The following is an 18,605-nucleotide window of genomic DNA, read 5'->3' as shown; positions in this document are numbered from 1 at the left end:
CAAAATACTTTGAATGTCAAAATAAAATATACCATGTTCCATGGGATGTTTTTTGCAAGTAGTTTTTTTACCCAGACATTTAAAAAAAACTTTTTATCCAAAGATATCATGCAGTCAGAATCTTATACCGGCCCATGTCTACAACTGATAAAACATTATTTAAAAATAAATAAATAAATAAATCACAAACAATGATTCCTAGGAAAAACAAAACACGTATTTTAATTGTAAAAAAATTATAACAATGAGTAAGTGACCAAAGATCTCAATATAAGGGTTTGCTGTTTATATTGCACTCTTTTCGTGAGTTTATATAACCTTCATTAAAAGTAATTTAAGGAAATATTCACCAGAAAAATATTTTAGTTTAGAATGACTCACTAATAAATCATTCAGAAATGATTTGAACAATTCACTGAAATAGAATCGCCTCAAAACAACATTTCTGAGCATTTCAACCTGAAAACTAAGAACAAGCTGATGAAATAAATAGAACTGAGAGGCGGCATTTACACTAGGCATGGGCCGGTATTTGATTCTGACGGTATGATAACCCTGGATAAAAATATCACAGTTACACAGTATTGTGATCGATGCTCTAAAATATATTCTTTTTATATTCTGTCTGGGTAAAAAACAACTACTTTTTCCCCTTTGAGCAGAATATATTTTAATTTCAGAAACATTTATGATATTCTGGAACAGTAAACATGTCCGGCTAAATAATTCAAACGAATCATTGACTTCTGCTGTCTTCATTTGTTCCAAAATTACACATTTCTTTACAATTTAAAACACATCTTTGGATATCTTTTCTGCTGGAGATACTGTTGTCCAAAGAAACAAATCAAAAATCTGACATATACCATAGGAACAGTATAGCAGAACATTTTGGTGGTTTTAAAACCTTGACTTTTTTAAAAGGTTATCATCCAATGCTTAGTTTACATTACTACTTTTTAAATTGAAAATAGAAAACGTGATGTGTTTTCACTGTTCATCTACACAACAGCACAACGTTTGGGGTCTTGAAAATGCAAACTTACCATTTTTTGGAAAAATGCCGTAATATATAAATGCATAAGACTATATTTTACCCATATTCGTCACCCGCCAAATAAAAATAATAATAAAATAAAAAGATCAGTAGCCAACCTATACTGTACATAGAAAAAGCCATTATGTTTTTAATTATCAAAATATTGTGATTTTTATTTTCTGTTTGCAAGTAAGTGTTAAAAAATATCTTATTTTTACAACATTATTATTTTGAAAACACAGAGAATGCAAATCACTGGTTTACTTATTTTATCTAACAAACTCATGTTATAAATGTTCACCCAATCAATCGAAAATCGAAAGAATAAAGGTTTATTCATATAATTGTTTATTATTAATTATTTCCAAACAGTTTATATCTAGTCTAGAATGTCAGTTTCTGTTACACATACAGTGCTCAGCATATACAGTATAAGGACACCCCTCAAAAATCGCTTTTAAAGTCATACTTTTAAAAGGAAGCTATACAATATTATATTTGTGCATATACATTAGATTAGTCAGTACTGAAGTAAAATCTAGAGCTAATCTAACAACATAACTTGATAACTGTCCAAAAAAAAAGTTCACCCAAATGTATATGTTATAGAAAAATTCTAAATACAAATTTATAAGAGGGAAAAAAAAAAAAAAAAAAATTCAACAGATACAAAAATATTTAAAAACTCAAAATTTTGTAGGTTGCAATTTGTTTTTGCAATATTTTGCTTGAATTAAATTGCATTATCTTTCAATTTCTAAATATTTTTGGTGACTAAAATATAATTTGTAAATCTGTTTTGTTTAAATGCACCAAAATACACTGCCCATATTCACTGAGAAATGGATCGAAATATTCCTTTTCAAAATGGGGTGTACTTAATTTTGCTGAGCACTGTATAACAATATACAAGCTCTGTTCTGAGCATGAATATAAAAAATTCAAATGTCAGACAACCACTAAATATAATCTCTTAGAAATTTCATTAAAGATATCATTCATGGAAATAAAGCGGGATGAGCGAACCAATTAAAATGAGTTCAGGTTTAATACAGCTAGAGATGACAAGACCGTTTATCTTAGCTACATCCGTCCCACAGTGTGTTATTATTTTCGGTCTGTCGATGCAAACCGGGACATTTAAGGGAAAAACTAAAGGTTTGAGCATTCACAGAATAAATCAAGCGGAATATTATTTTAAACAACTGCTATTAAAAAGACAAACAAACTGGGTTCTAAGTTTACCCTTTCCCCATGCTGAAAACGGATTGATATCAGCAGCATGCACATTCATTTTTTGTGCACATACAGTACAGCCCACAGTGAAGGCACTGCTGAGGATCATAGACAAATCTCACACACACAAGGTCAGTTATGCAACACTACTGCAAGTAACTGACTAGAGCATACTGATCAGCTCTCGCAGTAGAGGTGCTGAAGAACAGAGAGACAAGAGCAGATGAAGGCGATGACAAAAGATTAAAAGAGAAAAGCATACAGGGATTCAGTAAGGGGGGGAAAGAGAAATAAACCATGTCACCACCCTTTGAAATGAATCCTGTCAAACAGAAAAACAACACAGAGACGCTAGCAGGGGTGGTCTTAACAAGAGGTCATGAGGAACACCAAATCAAAACAAAACAAAATGATTAATCATGCTAATATCAAAGCTGCAGTTTAACGGTTTCCATCTGAGGCCAGAGTAAGTCACGTAGTGACAGAATCATCATGAATGTGTCTTTATTGATGTGTTGCTTTCTATGCAGTGATATCGCTCTCGGTTCTTGGCTGAACCTCAGCCTGAAAATTTCTAAACAATAACAGACTCTGTTGCCAAAGAATGAAATTATAGGCTAAACATAATTTATAATAGCTGAGGGTTGCAAGTTATTGCTTCCTCTTTGATGGGCTGCTCATTTCAATCTGGGGAAACATTTCCAGAGTCCTTACAAGAGATGCACTGATCTACCACACAGAAATCACTATTGCACTTTGTTTTTTTTGTTTTTTTTTTACAAATGAGTGTTAAGTATTTTTTTTGGGGGGCTTTTTAATTCGGCCGATTTTCGTTCCAGATTGTACACAAACTGCTCTGCACTGATTTTACAGCAGTGTGTAAACTGTGTTAACAGGTCAAAGATGGAGCAGGCATGATGTACTGTACTGAAGTATTTTTCTGCATTCATTTTAATACAATTATTGTCCATTGTTCTTGTATAAAAATCCAAAAATCAAACAAAAAAATGCTTATAGGTACCTTCAATAATGTGTCGATGCTCTTTGAGCCAAGGATTCATCAGAATAAAGGTGTTACCCTAATGAAGGCAAGTGCTTTCCAAAACAATTAGGCACCGTTTTAATAAATAGCCAATTCAATAAAGGCTTTTTAATATATTTTTCCACATTTTTCGAGTGCCTTGGACTGATTTTTGCTGTTTATTGATCATTGTTCATTAATACTTCTGCGATTTTATGCCGTTTTCACAATTGTAAAGATTTTACGAATAAAGCCTTTTGCACCAGGATAATCTCTCGCTATTATCAATGCTTTGTTTTGCATTTATACCCAAACAAATTTCACTTTCGAAGACCAAAGTGGATGCGCAGAATCACTTCATGACACTTAACAAAAAACATAAATTTCCCGGTACACAAACTGGTACTGCAAACTTTCTGCTTCTGACAGATATTGTTTGATCTCCAATTCCTCTCCAAAACAACTTTCGGACGGACTAAAAATGTTAGTCCGTTGCATATATCATACAGCTCTTTGTGTTCACACTAATGAAATCGAGCAGCTCCACAATAATCCTGCCTCAACAACATCGTCATCATTAGGAATGTGTGCCTGGCCAGAATTTTGTGCTTGAGTGTCACCATGACGAGTTTACAGTAACCAGAAGCTCCAGACACCAGAACAAAAGTGCCAATTTCACTAAGAGCAGTTTTAAACATGGCGCGTTAAAAAAAAGGTTTAAAAGAAACTCACTCTCTTCAAAAATGATTAGATGATCTCCATTTAATGCATATAAAAATACCGGCGCTTTGGCAGCTTATAACTCTAACCAAAGAAACGATGCTATCCCTGCTGTTCTACAAACGCCACCTACTGGTAAAAATAATAAGCAATTTTCTTCAGCAAGAAGAAAGTTTTTTCAGAAATTTTTTTTTGTTTAACAATCTAATTCATGTAAAAAGTAAATAAAAACAAAAGAGGGAAAAAAATCTCTATCGGACTCTTCCAACATGCTTGTAAAAAAAATAAATAAAATAAAATAAATAAAAAAATTCAGCAATCAGAATCAGCCATGAAAAACAAAAATTCTTACCCTGCAAACAGACATCTGGTTGGTGGTAAGAGTGCCGGTTTTGTCGGAGCAGATGACAGAGGTGCAGCCCAGAGTCTCCACTGAGGGCAGAGAACGAACGATGGCATTCTTCTTCGCCATACGCCGAGTACCCAGAGCCAGGCAGGTGGTGATGACGGCAGGCAGGCCTTCAGGGATGGCGGCCACAGCCAGCGCAACTGCGATCTTGAAATAGTAAACAGCCCCACGGACCCAGGAGCCGCCATGAACAGGGTCATTGAAGTGTCCGATGTTGATGATCCACACTGCGATGCAGATGAGGGAGATGACTTTGGAGAGCTGCTGACCAAACTCGTCCAGTTTCTGCTGTAGGGGTGTGCGCTCCTGCTCGGTGGATGCCATTTCATCACGGATTTTACCGATTTCAGTGTTTACACCTGTGGCGACCACTACTCCCACTGCTTTGCCTGCAGCAATATTGGTACCCTACAAACACGAAAGTAAAGGGGAGTTTTAAAAAACATGTCATGATAGCAATTCATCTTACAGTTTACTACACTGAAAAACAATTCTGGGTTTCACACAATGGATTTATGTTGGGACAACAAGAACGGAGTAACTTGTTAGTTTTTACAGATTTAAGTGGATTGAACATAAAACAATTAAGTTGTCCCCCAAAAAAGTTCATTTTAAATAAGTACTTTAAATAAGCAGCAATCAGTTTTTTGAGTGTAGTTGCACAGTAAAAAAATGATGGGTTCCAAAACATTTCTTTATGTTGTCCCAAGACAAGCAGATTAAGTTTACTTAATCATTACAATTTTAAGTGGATTGAACATAAAATAATTACGTTTTTTTTTAAAGATTGTGTTATTTCAGCTCTTTATAAATAAGCAGTTTGAACAAAGCTGCAAACAATTTTGTTGATTGTAGTTCACTTCTACAACAAAAGTTTTTTTAATGCAATTTAATTTTTTTTAATGCAAAACTACATATGGAAGCCATAAGCTTTTAAATCATCAGAATGAACTGATATTGGGTATTTGGCTGTGTACAGTATTAATTAATAAACGACACAAATGTACATTTCCTCATTAACATTTAAATGAGCTTTTCCATTATCTAATGTTGACACAAGACACAAGTAAATGTTAATTATTTAACAGAACCACTCAATGAAATACATATACATATTAAAATATATTTTCATACTGTATGATGTTGAGAAGTCGAAATTAACTTTTAACATTTAAACATTGATTACATTTTTAGACAAAAAAAAATAGAAAATGTACCTTTCATAGTATAGGGTCAGTAAAACCTTTTTAAAGAAAATTATTCAGTACAAATCTATCCCAGTAACAGCCAGTAACAAAATAAAATATAAAAATATTCAAAATGTATATATAAAACATATATAAAATGACTTAATGAATGATATTGTTTTCAAATAAAATCAGCTTTGGTGAGTATAAGACTTTAATACACTTATTTAAAACCCGTAATATTCCCAAAACTTCAGAAAAAAACAAAAATCTAAATATGAGAAAAATATAATACAATACAATATAAAGACATCATAATATGCTGACAGCAGTAGTCAGCAGTCTGACTTACAGAGAAGAGCATGTTCTTCTTGTCCTGGTTCACAGCGCGGGGGTCAGGGACTGGGTCTGTATGCTTGATTACTGACACGGATTCTCCTGCAAAGACATGACAGCTTGGTTACTTGACTACTATGACTAAGCTCAGAGTAAGGATCAGGTGAGCAGTTCATCAGGCACACGTTCAGTCAGACCTTGGGTATGCGTTTAACTTAATTTATTAAATTGTTCAGGATGGCAAAGAATCCAAACCAAAAAACTGCCATGAATGGAGCAACTAAAAAGATGTGGAGAAGTTGAACAGACCGTTACCAATTAAGGCAGTGAAGCAAGACCTGACTCCTACAAGAGCACTTCCTTTTTGTCTTTCCCCCTAACTGGACTGCAGAGACTTGAGCACAGCTGACCTCCCTTTAAAATAAGAAGCACTGAACTTTCTCAGGAGAAAAAAAATCCACCTCATATCAACCCCTGAACTGACTTTATAAGGTGGCTTTCCTGCAAAATTTGTTCAAAGAAAAAAAAAGTATTCCTTTTTCAATGAAAGGCCTCTGATGCGCTGATAGAGACTTTGTTTAACTGTGTTTTTGTGATGAGATAAAAGGGTACAGTGACATTATACAAATACAAAAAAAAAAAAAGACTAAACATTTTTGATTGTGATGTCTACAACATACAGCATTATATAGGCTCTAGAAATCAGACCTTGGCAGAAATATTTTAAACTAGTGTTGTCAACACTGTAATTTTAGTAACAATCTGCACTGGAATTTTCAAAACGTTGATTTCCTGTTAACATTTGAACACCGTTGCTCATCAGAAATTGCCTGCGATTAGCCATCAGTTGACTGCTCTTCACAGAGTACATACACAGATACAGGGACACTGGAGTGTTTCAAAGCCACAAAGAACAGTTGGTCCATCAGCGGATCGCTTTTATGTTAGTTTACAGAAAAACTGACCCATGTGACTTTGAAACATGTACCTGTAGTGATCTAGCTTAATAACTCTAAAATGTTAGCAGGAAATGGACATTTTTAAAATCTCAGTACCGATTGGTACCAAACTTGATACTTTTGACAACACCATTTTAAACTGTGGATTTACCATATTAGGTCACACTTGTATTCACATAAAAGCGTAATAAAAAATAAATAAATAAAAATATAACCCAAATATCAAGTTCAGTAAACTCGGGGGAGCAAATTAGCAGAACAAAAAGATGCTTGACCACAATATTACAGATTATTCTCTTGCTTCAATAAAGTAGTAATTTAGCAATTAAACCTTTTCATTTAGGATAAATCTACAATATTTTAGTCACAAGGTGCAAAATATATATATATATATATATATATATATATATATATATATATATATATATATATATATATATATATATATATAAATAAAAACAAAAAAACTTCAAATCTTTAATGATGTCATTGAAAAGGCAAAACTACAAACTGACTCCAGTAAATGAGCACAAAGAAAAAATAGGTGCATCCTGATTCAAGTTCTTATGCACTATTTCATCCCGTTTGCTATAAACCATGCAAGCAGTGTTTAGTTTAGAGTTTAATAAAAAAACTAATAAATAAAAAACAGTAAGAATAATTAGGGGACAGGTCTTTCATGATTATAACGTGAACATTGTCATTTAAGAATACCAAAGACACCCAAACGTTGAATGGACTATGCCGAATGAGTTACTGTGTAACCTAAACTGTTATTGTTAGATTCATTACTTATTAAAAACAGAATCCCTAGAGTCTGACATTATATCTGATTGCCAATAAATTGCAGTGCCCATTATAATTAAACCTGCTTAAAGGCTAAAGTAACTTGCACAAGTATCACCATTGTTTTTACCTGTTAAAATGGATTGGTCCACCCTTAGAGTCGTTGACTTGATTGACGTCAAGCGAATGTCAGCCGGAACTTTGTCACCCACTGAAAGGAAACACAACATGCAGTTAGATAGAGATAAACCCTGTGCTTGAAGTGAATATGGCCAACCCAAACAACACCATCATGTCATTGCAAATTTATAAGAACACATAAGAGAGCAATAAAAGGCAGGAACAGCTGCCGCCAATAACCAAGTGGTTAGTGTGTCAACACACTGTGTTCACGGTGACCCGAGTTCGATTCCTGGCTTGAGGTCCTATGCTCATGCTTTCCTTCTTTCTGTTCCCCACACTTAATAATCTCCACTGTCTATAATCTCCACTGTCCTATAACATTAAAAGGTAAAACCCCCTAAAAAAATAAATAAATAAAAAATAAATAAAATAAATAAATAAAAAAAACAGGGACACTTGGGGGGACAAACCATTCTTTAATCTTAAGTATTAGCAAATGGCTTAGCAATTGACTATAATGGATTGTACTTTCAAGTAGGGCTGCACATTATATCATGTCGGCGTCAATATTGCGATGTGCGAATTTGTTAGTGACATAGTGAAATCTGTAATGTTGAGTTGAACTCATAAACCAGCAACACGGTTCAGAACACATGATTTGTGGAGCCATTGCAAAATTAAAAATTTTCATTGAAGTAAGAAAAAAAATTTCATAAGGATGTGTTTTTAAGGCATGTGACTGAAATAAAATAATTTGGTCATTGAATATTACTTGTATTTAATTTATGTATTAAGTTATTTTACATCTGTTCATTACATTTTTGTACCTCAATACTGTTAAAGAAAACCATAAAGCAGTTTAGTTCACTTCAGTTGTATCATCCATGCTCGTAATCTTTTTTGCACATCCACTCCTCTACAAAATCATCCCAAATATTCAACGTAAAATTATGGATTCTTTCCAAACAGTGCTGTCCTCCTCTTAAATTATATTCTAATCACAATATATACTGCAGAACAACTTAATATAACAAAGTTATTTTTTCCAATATCGTGTAGCCCTACTTTCAAAGATTGAACTTGAAGTTTGAAGGCCAAAAATAAATGAGAAAATGGTTCATCTTAATCACTCTTAAAGTCACTTAGAGAGGATCTCTCAATATCTTCTGATCTATCACTAGCAAGAATGTTTTTAATTTAGTACCTAGACTTGAAAAAACAAATTACATTACAATTTTTCTGGACAGAACCTGCAGTGAAGGGGTTAATGAACAGTACATCTAAGGCTTTAAAATGTTCTGGTTCGACTTGGACAAAAATAGATTCCACTTCATGCTTTCCACAAACATAAGGGGTTTTAAGTAATTGCTACTAGGAAAAAAGCTAATGTAAATAGCTTAATCTTTTCCAAACAAATCACTTAATGAACAAGGCGACTGATACTTACGCGCGTTAAACACTTGACGTTTATTAGTTATTTGAAATGGCATCCGTTTGATTCCAATGCATGACGTGTAAATCGGGTTTATAAAAGAGAGGTCAATGTCAAGGAATCTTTTCACAAGATGTTCTGAGTGAAAAGAACTTCAAATAACCTGAGGATACTGTCCTGAATGCTTTGCCTTTTCTGGACTTAATTTTAACCAACATGCAAGTGTACCAATAAGCCTCTATGTCCTTTTTAATGGAGCGGAAGACGTGACGGGTGGTATCAGACCAACACAACTCCTAAAATGGAAAAGCTATTTTCATACAAACTATGGTGCACGGTGAAGCTAATGTCCAAGCATAAACAGATTTTGTTTAAAATGATGAGATTGTTAGCCCATAGAATGTATATAAATAGAGGTCTAATAAATTTCAGAATATATATGTTATTATATACAGAACGTTTTGCGCAATATATGACATGCATTGCCAATAAACAAACTTCATTAGATTTATTAAGCACTCACTTAGGTGGTTAAGTGCACTCAATGCACCTCTAGGAGAGGTCTGGATTTTAAAAATAAAAAAGATCCAGTTTTACACATCTGAAATGCCCCTAAACCAAACTAAAGAATGTGGAACATAATCCCGATATATAGCTCAAGTTAGAAAAAGGTCATATAACAGGGTAACCTACTTTAGGTAAAAAAAGAAGAGAAAGACCTACAAGAATAGACAGTAGGAAAATAAATTGTGGAATATTTAACATTGTTTCAATAACTCTAGATATGATAATAATTTAAAAAGCCAAAAGTTGCACAAGCTGCAGGCATTTTAATTAAAAGAACGCTAAAAAACATGCTCAAAGCCCTACTATGCTGTAAAGCTTAGCATTTTATTACTGATCCCTTGATGATTTCATCTAATGGTGATCAGAGAGACGGGTAGGTACCAATCAAAAACCCAGAAATCAAGGTCACTTTCACAGAATCAAAAGAAGGAAGTTGAAAAGCTAACTGAGAGCAAGTAGTTGTGTCATTTTTGCTGCTAATGGGGGGTTGGAAACAAACCGTCAAACCCTCCTCAATGACTTGAAAAGAATCAGCGACTTCCTCCCGAGAAACAGCACAGGATCTCATATTAGGTTGTGATAACCGTTGCAATAGTTCAAACTGATTTTTTGACAGATAAACCGAAGCGGCTTCAACTCTGAGAATTCTGCTAGAGAGAGAGTCAGCTTTGGATGATCAAGACACAAAAAAAGCAAGAAGAGAGCGTACTCTGAAACCCTGTCAAATAAATAATAGGAGCTTACTTAAAAGTAGCATAGATGGGTTTTTATTTGTTTTTTTACACATTGCCAGGAGACAGTTAGATGGTCAAGTCAAAGGAGACCAATCTGCAAAATGCATTGAAAAAGGTTGTCACTAATTCAGAATTCGTAAAGACCCTTTTCTCTCATTTGCAGGAGTAGGAGTGCACATTGTGACTCTAGAGTACTACTGAATGCATGAGCCCATGTTATGTAGAGTAAAACATATGTAGACAATTAACCAAATGAAAAGAATGTCCATTTAGATTGTAGACCTTCTCGTGAACTTAATGACTGACTCAATGACACAATGACTGACTAATTATCAGTCCGATCTGGACTGGTGGCCTTTTGTTGCTGTTGCAATGCATTCTACCAAACCTCAAACCGATGTGATGCATCTTAAAAGATAAAGTGGACAAGCTCAAAGTGTTTTAGACCCAGTTTACACAGATGGACTTAGTTTAATCAGTTGAATTAAATAATACCAAGCAGCAGAGTACAGCACAAGAAACAACAATGTGTTCAAGTCAAAAGACCCATAATGGTTTGTCTTCAATGCAATCAAGTTGCTACAGATCAAGGATTTCCACATTTAGTCAAGAAGGGAATAAACGAAAGTTGGAGCCAGTTCCAAATGTGTAGGTCAGCTCCAAATGGGTGAGACTTGAGCTCCAAGTGGAATGTCCAAACCTCCTTGATTTCTCATTGATGTATTAAATGTCTCCATGACAGAGTCCAAATTATAGAGTTTTACTAACATCTACACCTAACACAAGTTTAAACCCAACCTTAAAATATCCAGTTGTGTTTTATTAACGTCTACACCTACCTCAACCCTTCACCCAACCTACTTGTGGTGCAAGTCCCTCCCACTTGGAGGTCACCCAACCTTCTTGTAGCATAACTCCCTACCACTTGGAGCTCTCGGGGCTGCAGCAATACCTACTTGATTTAGGTCATGTCCACATATGGATATTTTTATAAACTGGAGATTTCTTTTCTATGTCCACATGAAAATGCACTGTGATACATGTTATGGTCATGCAGAATCAACAGGTGGCGATAATTATATTGAGTTCACACCACACAAGGTGTTAACTATATTTCGCTAATAAACTCCATTCAAGTCAATGCAAACGTGAGTACAGAAGTGGATTACCGTGGAATACGCAATTCATTTGCAGTGAATGTGCAGAATTTGCCTCATTCACGTCTTCCATGTTTGGAGTGAACCCAGTCATGTTGGCCAGTAAGAAAGGAGAAAATAGCGCACAAACAGCTGATGTCATGGGGCTAAAACTCTGGTCCACACAACCACACTGTACCTGAAGTTTTGAAAAATCTTCACACTGGCTGTATTTTTCAGAAAGTTGCGGTTTCAGGAACCTGACACTGTATTTTTTAGTTTTGAAAATACCTGTGTTCATGTGGACAGGGCCTTAGTCGTTCAAATGCAGGTAATATAAAATGCAAAGTAAAATATAAAAAATAAAAACAAGACAAATCTAAATTAAGATCAAAATAATGCAAGCATCTATCACTGGTTGACATATCAAACATTCTTGAAAAAAAAACATAAGGAACATTGTGACCCTTAATAAGTCAGGTTAGTAAGCAAACATTTGGGAGGTCAAAACCTTTCTTTAAAGGGAGCATTAACAGTTCCTTCTAATGTCCCCATTTGCCTTTGGCTGGTTTGCTCAAAGATCACTCCCTCCCAAGCAGTCACAATTGGCTAGGGCTCCCCTGAGAGTGCTTCTCCAGGGAGCCGACAGAGGCTGCAAGTGCAAGGACGACCCGAGCACGTAAACACACAGGACCGGATATGCTCCCTGTCATGCAGACAACTTGTTCTTGAAATTTGTTCCCACCAATGCTGGTGGGACTAAACCATTGCCTGCTGCGGATAGCAAAAGAGGACAAAGAGCAGAACACCTCCCCTTTAAACACCAGAGAGAAGAGAACATGGCCATCTGGCTCACTGATTATTTATCGCGTCAAATCTCGAGTCTTAACTGCACATCCTGTCTCTGTCCCTCATTCGCTCTCTCCGCGAGGACAAGGGTGGTCGTTTTGACATCAGACCTGCAGTTAGGTCGTTTCCAAGTTTTATGCAGCATGAAATTCCCAACCTGAGTGAATGCAGAGTAACTTGAATTTAGTACAAGACAAATCCCACGAGTCAGAGTCGTAACCATAGGAAAGCAAAGTCTTGGTTGATTAGCAGTGAGGCACAGTTAATCTAGAAGCTGGAGAATTACAAAAAAGAAAAATAAATGTGTCAGTGGGTGGAAGATCGTGCTAATTTATAACATTATTTTATGCTTGTAAAACCACAAAAGCCCATCTAAAATGGCTGCTTGTTTCTTTCTTTAAAGCATGGTTGGTATTCACACCACAACAGTGAGCATGTGGCAAAGGCAGTTAGCTAAAGTGTCAAAAACTTTCCATTCTACTTTTAGTGGTCAATTCTTCAATCACTTTGCATTAGTATCATGCTTCTTTTGGTCCGTTTGGTCAACAAGAACTTGTCTACACTTGCCCCATCCTCCAACTAGTCTATTTGACAGATGTCTCAAACTGACAACAATGAATGTGAAGCGTCACTAAAGATAAAAGTGAGTGAATCAGAGGAAAAGTCATGAGGAATCACCTCATTGTGATTGATTGCCTTTTCATTCATTTAGTGCTTCCCCGACTAAGCCTGGTTACATTGAGTTTGGGTTTCTTGACACGATCTCCTTTGGCTTGCTTAGCTGGAGTTGATGGAGCTGCATTACAATGAATCACTTTCTTTAACTCTAACCTTTAACTGTCATTGACTTAACTAGAACAAGACCAGTAATCCACCGAACTGATTAATCCTGATGTATTGAACTGATTTGTCCATGTCTCCAAAGCTGCTTTATAGAATCTGCATTATATTTAAGTGCTATATAAATTAGGCATTGGATGGTAACCAGTTTCAAAATTTACCACACTTTGGAAAAGTCAAGATATTAAAACCGAAAAAAAAATCTTTTATACCACTTCAAAGATATATGTATGTTTAAATGCTTTTTTTTTTTTTAAATGTAAAGAAATGTGGGTATTGGAAACTAATGAAGACAGCAAAAGTCAATAAGGCATTTAATTTATTTAGCCTGACATGTTTATGGTTTCAAAATATTATGTTTCCTGAAATGAAATTAATTGTGTTCAATAGAAAAAAAAAGGTTGTTGTTTTATACCCAGACATTAAAAAAGAACATATTTTAGGGCTGCAATCACAACCAACCCAAGCCTAATAGAAATAAAGGTGTTATGGCAGGGTCAAACGTGTACATCTGTAGATTGTTAGTTGCTAAGCAACCACCAAATGTTTTCTCCGGGAATGATTAAGCTGACAAAACATTGCTGTAACTCTGATACGAGTTTTGATTATGGAGTAAATTACAAAGCACCAAAATGTGTATATTCCATGCTAGCTGAAGCTGATTAGTCAGTTCGCCAAGTGACTCGCGGTGCGCTCGTGGGATTTATTCAACTGTATGCGTCTGGAAGGCGCAAGCACGTCAAGCCGCTCGTGACCGCATCTCCATTGGAAATAACGAACTTATGCAAACTTTAAAAAAGACATAATATGAGAACAACCCCTAAAAGGCTGCCGTCATTTGGATCAGTTGATCTTCTTGCGCAGCCATGGTGGATTTGCCTAATTTGTTGACAAATAGGTTGCGGATCTATTTCTTGGCAGTTCATGGGTCCTTCACGAAGCCTTTTACCCTTAGCAAAGAAACTTTCCAAAGACGTCTGTTTCTTACTCATTTTGCTGCTTGTGGGTTAAATTTGGGCGCTCAAGTGACCAAGATGCAACCGAGAGAATACAGTCATTTTTCAAAATAAAAGATCGTCCAGATGAAACTGAAATAACTGGCATAACACATACTTTAACATTACTTTCTTTAAAAAGTTACTAAGTAACATATTTAGTTACTTCATATAACTTACTTCACATAACTTTACTTTTGCACATTGTGTAGAACTTATTTTAATGAATTCAAAATTCAAACAGACACAAAACTGCTAAAAGTGTGCAGGTCATAAAAAAAAGGCAAAAAAGCCATTTTGGAAGACTTTAAAAATGCATTTAGATTGGCATTAACAGCAACCCTCTGATAGCAAGCTTATGCCACATTCTGACAGAGAAGATGAGCACAGCTGAGTGGTCATTCTGTCTGCGGATGACAGGAGACGCTCCCCAGGCCCAACAGATCAGATGTTTGGAATACGATGCGGCACGACGGCATCACTTTACATGCTACCAGCAGACAGATGTATGAAAGACGAAGGCATTAACGTGGGATGTGAGAGGCAGTCATCTTCAGCAAAGCCCTGCAAGGTCATTCTTCCATGAGAGTGAAGTAAAACAAAAGCAGCTACGTGGACTAGAGTTTATGACTCACCTTCTTAAGAGCAGAGGTAGGCACAAAAAAAAAGTACAAGCAATTTATTGCTACCTCTTCACCTACTCAGCAAGATGACGCAGCTGTTGACAGGGTAACAGCACTGAGAGATGGTGGTTTAGAGCTGCTATGCTAGGAGTTAGATTAGCTGTTTCCATTTTCAGATTGCTGCCGGATTTGAGATGCAATTCACGTCACTAGCGCAAACAATGAAGATGGAGTTGCATGCTAATGTTTAACACTCAACAAGGAATTTGAACAAACCCCACATTTAACAATGATCAACACGTATGTTAGCAAGTATGTAGATTGGGAATTTAAAAAGCCATTAAGTATAAGTGAAAGTACAACCTGCACTTTTGTTAAAAAGTGTACACCATGTCAGCAAGCGAGTGTGATTACATGCACGGACTGTAAAATAGGGCTGGGGCTGTAAAACAGGGCTAGGGCTGGGAGATTAATCAAAAAGTAATCGACGTTCAAAACCTTTAATCGCTTTAATTTTTCAAGGTCATTTTTTCCCTGCCGCCTGTGGAGTCACGTGACTCGCTCTGTTAAGGCTGCATTATACTCCTGCATCTATTGCACGAGTATAGTCCAGTGCAGCCTTCGCGGGCTCGCATACCCGAAATACTCTTCAAAAAAATAATAATAATAATAAATAAATGTAACTACATGTCGCACGTTTGCTTAACATTAATGATGATTGGAAGCTGCGTCTGAGATGCCTCGAGGCAGCATATTTCCATTACATTTGTTTACAGAAAATTCAGTAAATGCACTGTTTAAAATACAGGATATAGAAGAGTTATTGTATTTAGGAGAGATGCTACCTATTTTTTACTTTTAATATAAAAAACACCGAAAATAATACATTTTGTTTTCAAAAGGGCAAGTTATTGGTTTTCACTTTTTTATAAGAAATAAAATGACTGTTGGTTTTAGGCAATGTGTGCTTTAATTTCAGCTGTTCAATGTTGATGTTTAATAAATAATAATAGATGGTAGATAGTGTGCGTTTCTTTCACTTACTTTAAAATCCAGTAATAGACTTGTCATGTGAGCATATTTATTGTACAAAACCTGTCAGTGAACGATGAGGACAAATAATTTAAATGAATACGATAATGATTAATTAATCTAAATCGAGTTAATATGTTCAATTAATTAAGATCTTGATTTTAGGCCAAAGCGCCCAGCCCTACACGGTTCTACAATTCTATCAATTGTTGTTGGCACAAAGTGAAGGAATTAAGTTAGCTTGTTAGTTTACAACTTTAAGTGAGTTGAAGAAAAAAACAATTAAGTTGTTCCCATATAAAAAAAACTCATGAATTGTGTTGCTTCAGCTCAGGGTGAATGAAGTTTTGATGTTTTTGAAAGAAGTCTCGTGCTTATCGACAACTGTTTAAAAAAAATACAACAAAACACTAATATTGTAAAATATTACAACCTAATACAATTTTTTCTTGTGATGTCAAGGCAATATTTTCACCACCCAGTGTCACATGATGCTTGAGAAAGCGCTATAATTTTAGTAAAAAACAATTTTGATAAATTTCTGCTGATCTACTGCTGCTCAATGGATGATAAAAATCCACTGACCCTTAGGGCTGAGCGACATAAATAATTTTTTATTATTTTTTTTTAATGTACACGTGACAAAGCCCTTAATTATGCTGCTTTTTTTGGCAGGTGTGCTTGTGCTGCCACGTTCTTTTTCATTTCATAGAGCACAACATTTCCCAAAGTTCTTCGCTGCACACTGTCATGTTGTTTGTGTGTTTCTGTCAACTGCGGAGGGGAACCCCGAGAGGAGCGTTGCACGTTTTAAGAGAGAAGAATGAATTTCATTCAAGCAAATCAATGTAAACTACACACTCAAGTTCATCAAAAAATAGATTTACTGCCCATATTGATCCTACATTTTTGCTTCAATCAGATCTAGGTTTGTTAACAAATTCTCAAAATGTACCATTTCTCATTCCCTCAGTCTGACTCAAATTAAATGTCTGAAGTGCACACAGAAACACATTCACTCGTGTGCGTCAGGCGCTAGCGTCACAATCCAAACCCTGTGTGTCTGCCTCAAGATACGTCATGCAGACCTCATCAGGGAGCAGGGAACATCACTTTTCAAACATCACTGCACCATCTGCTGAAGGACAGTCCGTCGACCTTAGAGCATAGATGCACGTGGACGCTCAAAATTGATGCGAGATCAGCTGTGAGCCGTAGTGTCGCCCAACAGAGAGGTAGCACAGCTGCTGCCTCTAGACATGCACTTAAAATTCCACTCACGAGACTCCCTTTCCCCCCCTGCAGTCACCTCCTCTTTGTTTCCTTCGACATCGTCTTTCCGCTGTACTGTTTGCCTCCATGGACAACTCGAATCCATTTACCCAAGCTTTATCCTTGCCAAATAGAACTTTCGCACAATCAGACCCCTCTATGACCTTCCTCACTCATTTGCAAGGTGAAAAAGAATGCAGTTCTTCCACAGTCCATCTCTGACTGCAGATGCAGACGTGCTGTGGAGTGACGCATATCTAAGCCTTCTATAATAAAGACTTTACCTTCTCTCTCACTCTGGGTTAAATTTAAGTTTCTGGATTTAACAAGATGGTTGCAAATTTTACCAAAAAATGTAAGCGAGTCATTGCTGGGAGAAAACAGACAAAGCATACAATGTTTTATCAAACATATGTTAGAATATGCAACAATGCTTGTACATGATCAGCGTTCAAAACATCAATTCATTTTAATGCTTCAACTAGAGTCTTTTCTATTATGTATTCAAAACTGCCTCATTTTGGTGAATTTATTTTGGAACTTGACACATTAGTTCTGTTCATTAAGCCATGTAGTTCTCAATGGTTCTTTAATAATTCCGAATCAATTTTCAAAAGTTCAGAATAAGGTATATGCAGAAGCAGGCAGGTGGACTTTTAATTTTGCAGTAACCTGGGTCAAGCTTATCCAGTGAATTGTATGCAGGTCTGTTTTCTTTAAAAATCAGCAATCTTCACTGCCTGAATGATATCTGATATAAAGTGGGTCTCAGATTGTACAATTACATTTACCCACACCATGTGAAAATATGAACATTTATTTTACTCCAGTATATTTAATGGTGTTTCTGTGCTCGCCTGCTGATCCTGCAAGTTAACGGCTTTTCATCTTGGTTTATCCTCGAACAACTAAATGAATGCTGAAGTCTATTTAACGGATTATGTTTTAATTACATAACAACATCAACTTGAAAAGTCGCAGTGACCATTCACCGGAGGTTTATCAGTATTTGTTAAAATGTAAAGATCCATTTGCACAGCAGAAGAAATAGGGGACATTTTAGGTTAAGATGTAAGAGATATAACATGAGGTCATATGGTGGGTCATTTTCCAATAAGATCGTGACTTCCAGAATCAAAATTAAAGTCCCTAAAGATTCCCACTCCTAATAATCATGCTTGGAACTGCATCAAAACAACTAGCCAAAGATCGCCTAAACGAGCTGCAGCAAATTGCTTGGTAAAAAAGCAACCCATTGCCATGGACTAAGCTTAAATATATTGTTTAAAGAGTTGTTGTGTACATAGCA

General features: G+C 35.8%; 1 protein-coding gene across 3 annotated transcripts in view; it reads right to left on the bottom strand.

Annotated features, from left to right (window-relative positions):
• Positions 1-18,605, bottom strand: part of atp2a2b (ATPase sarcoplasmic/endoplasmic reticulum Ca2+ transporting 2b) — a 53,944-nt gene that overhangs the window by 16,830 nt on the left and 18,509 nt on the right. For 2 of the 3 annotated variants that reach the window (XM_005161196.6, NM_001030277.1), the window contains 3 exon segments: positions 7,824-7,904; positions 5,965-6,050; positions 4,369-4,833 (listed from right to left, as the gene is read on the bottom strand). In XM_005161196.6, the coding sequence (XP_005161253.2) occupies positions 4,369-4,833; positions 5,965-6,050; positions 7,824-7,904 (632 nt within the window). 3 annotated transcript variants of the gene reach the window in all.

Source organism: Danio rerio, chromosome 21 (genome assembly GCF_049306965.1).
Source record: "Danio rerio strain Tuebingen ecotype United States chromosome 21, GRCz12tu, whole genome shotgun sequence".
NCBI classification, from domain to species: Eukaryota; Metazoa; Chordata; class Actinopteri; order Cypriniformes; family Danionidae; genus Danio; species Danio rerio.
This window is presented reverse-complemented; position numbering and strand designations above follow the sequence as displayed.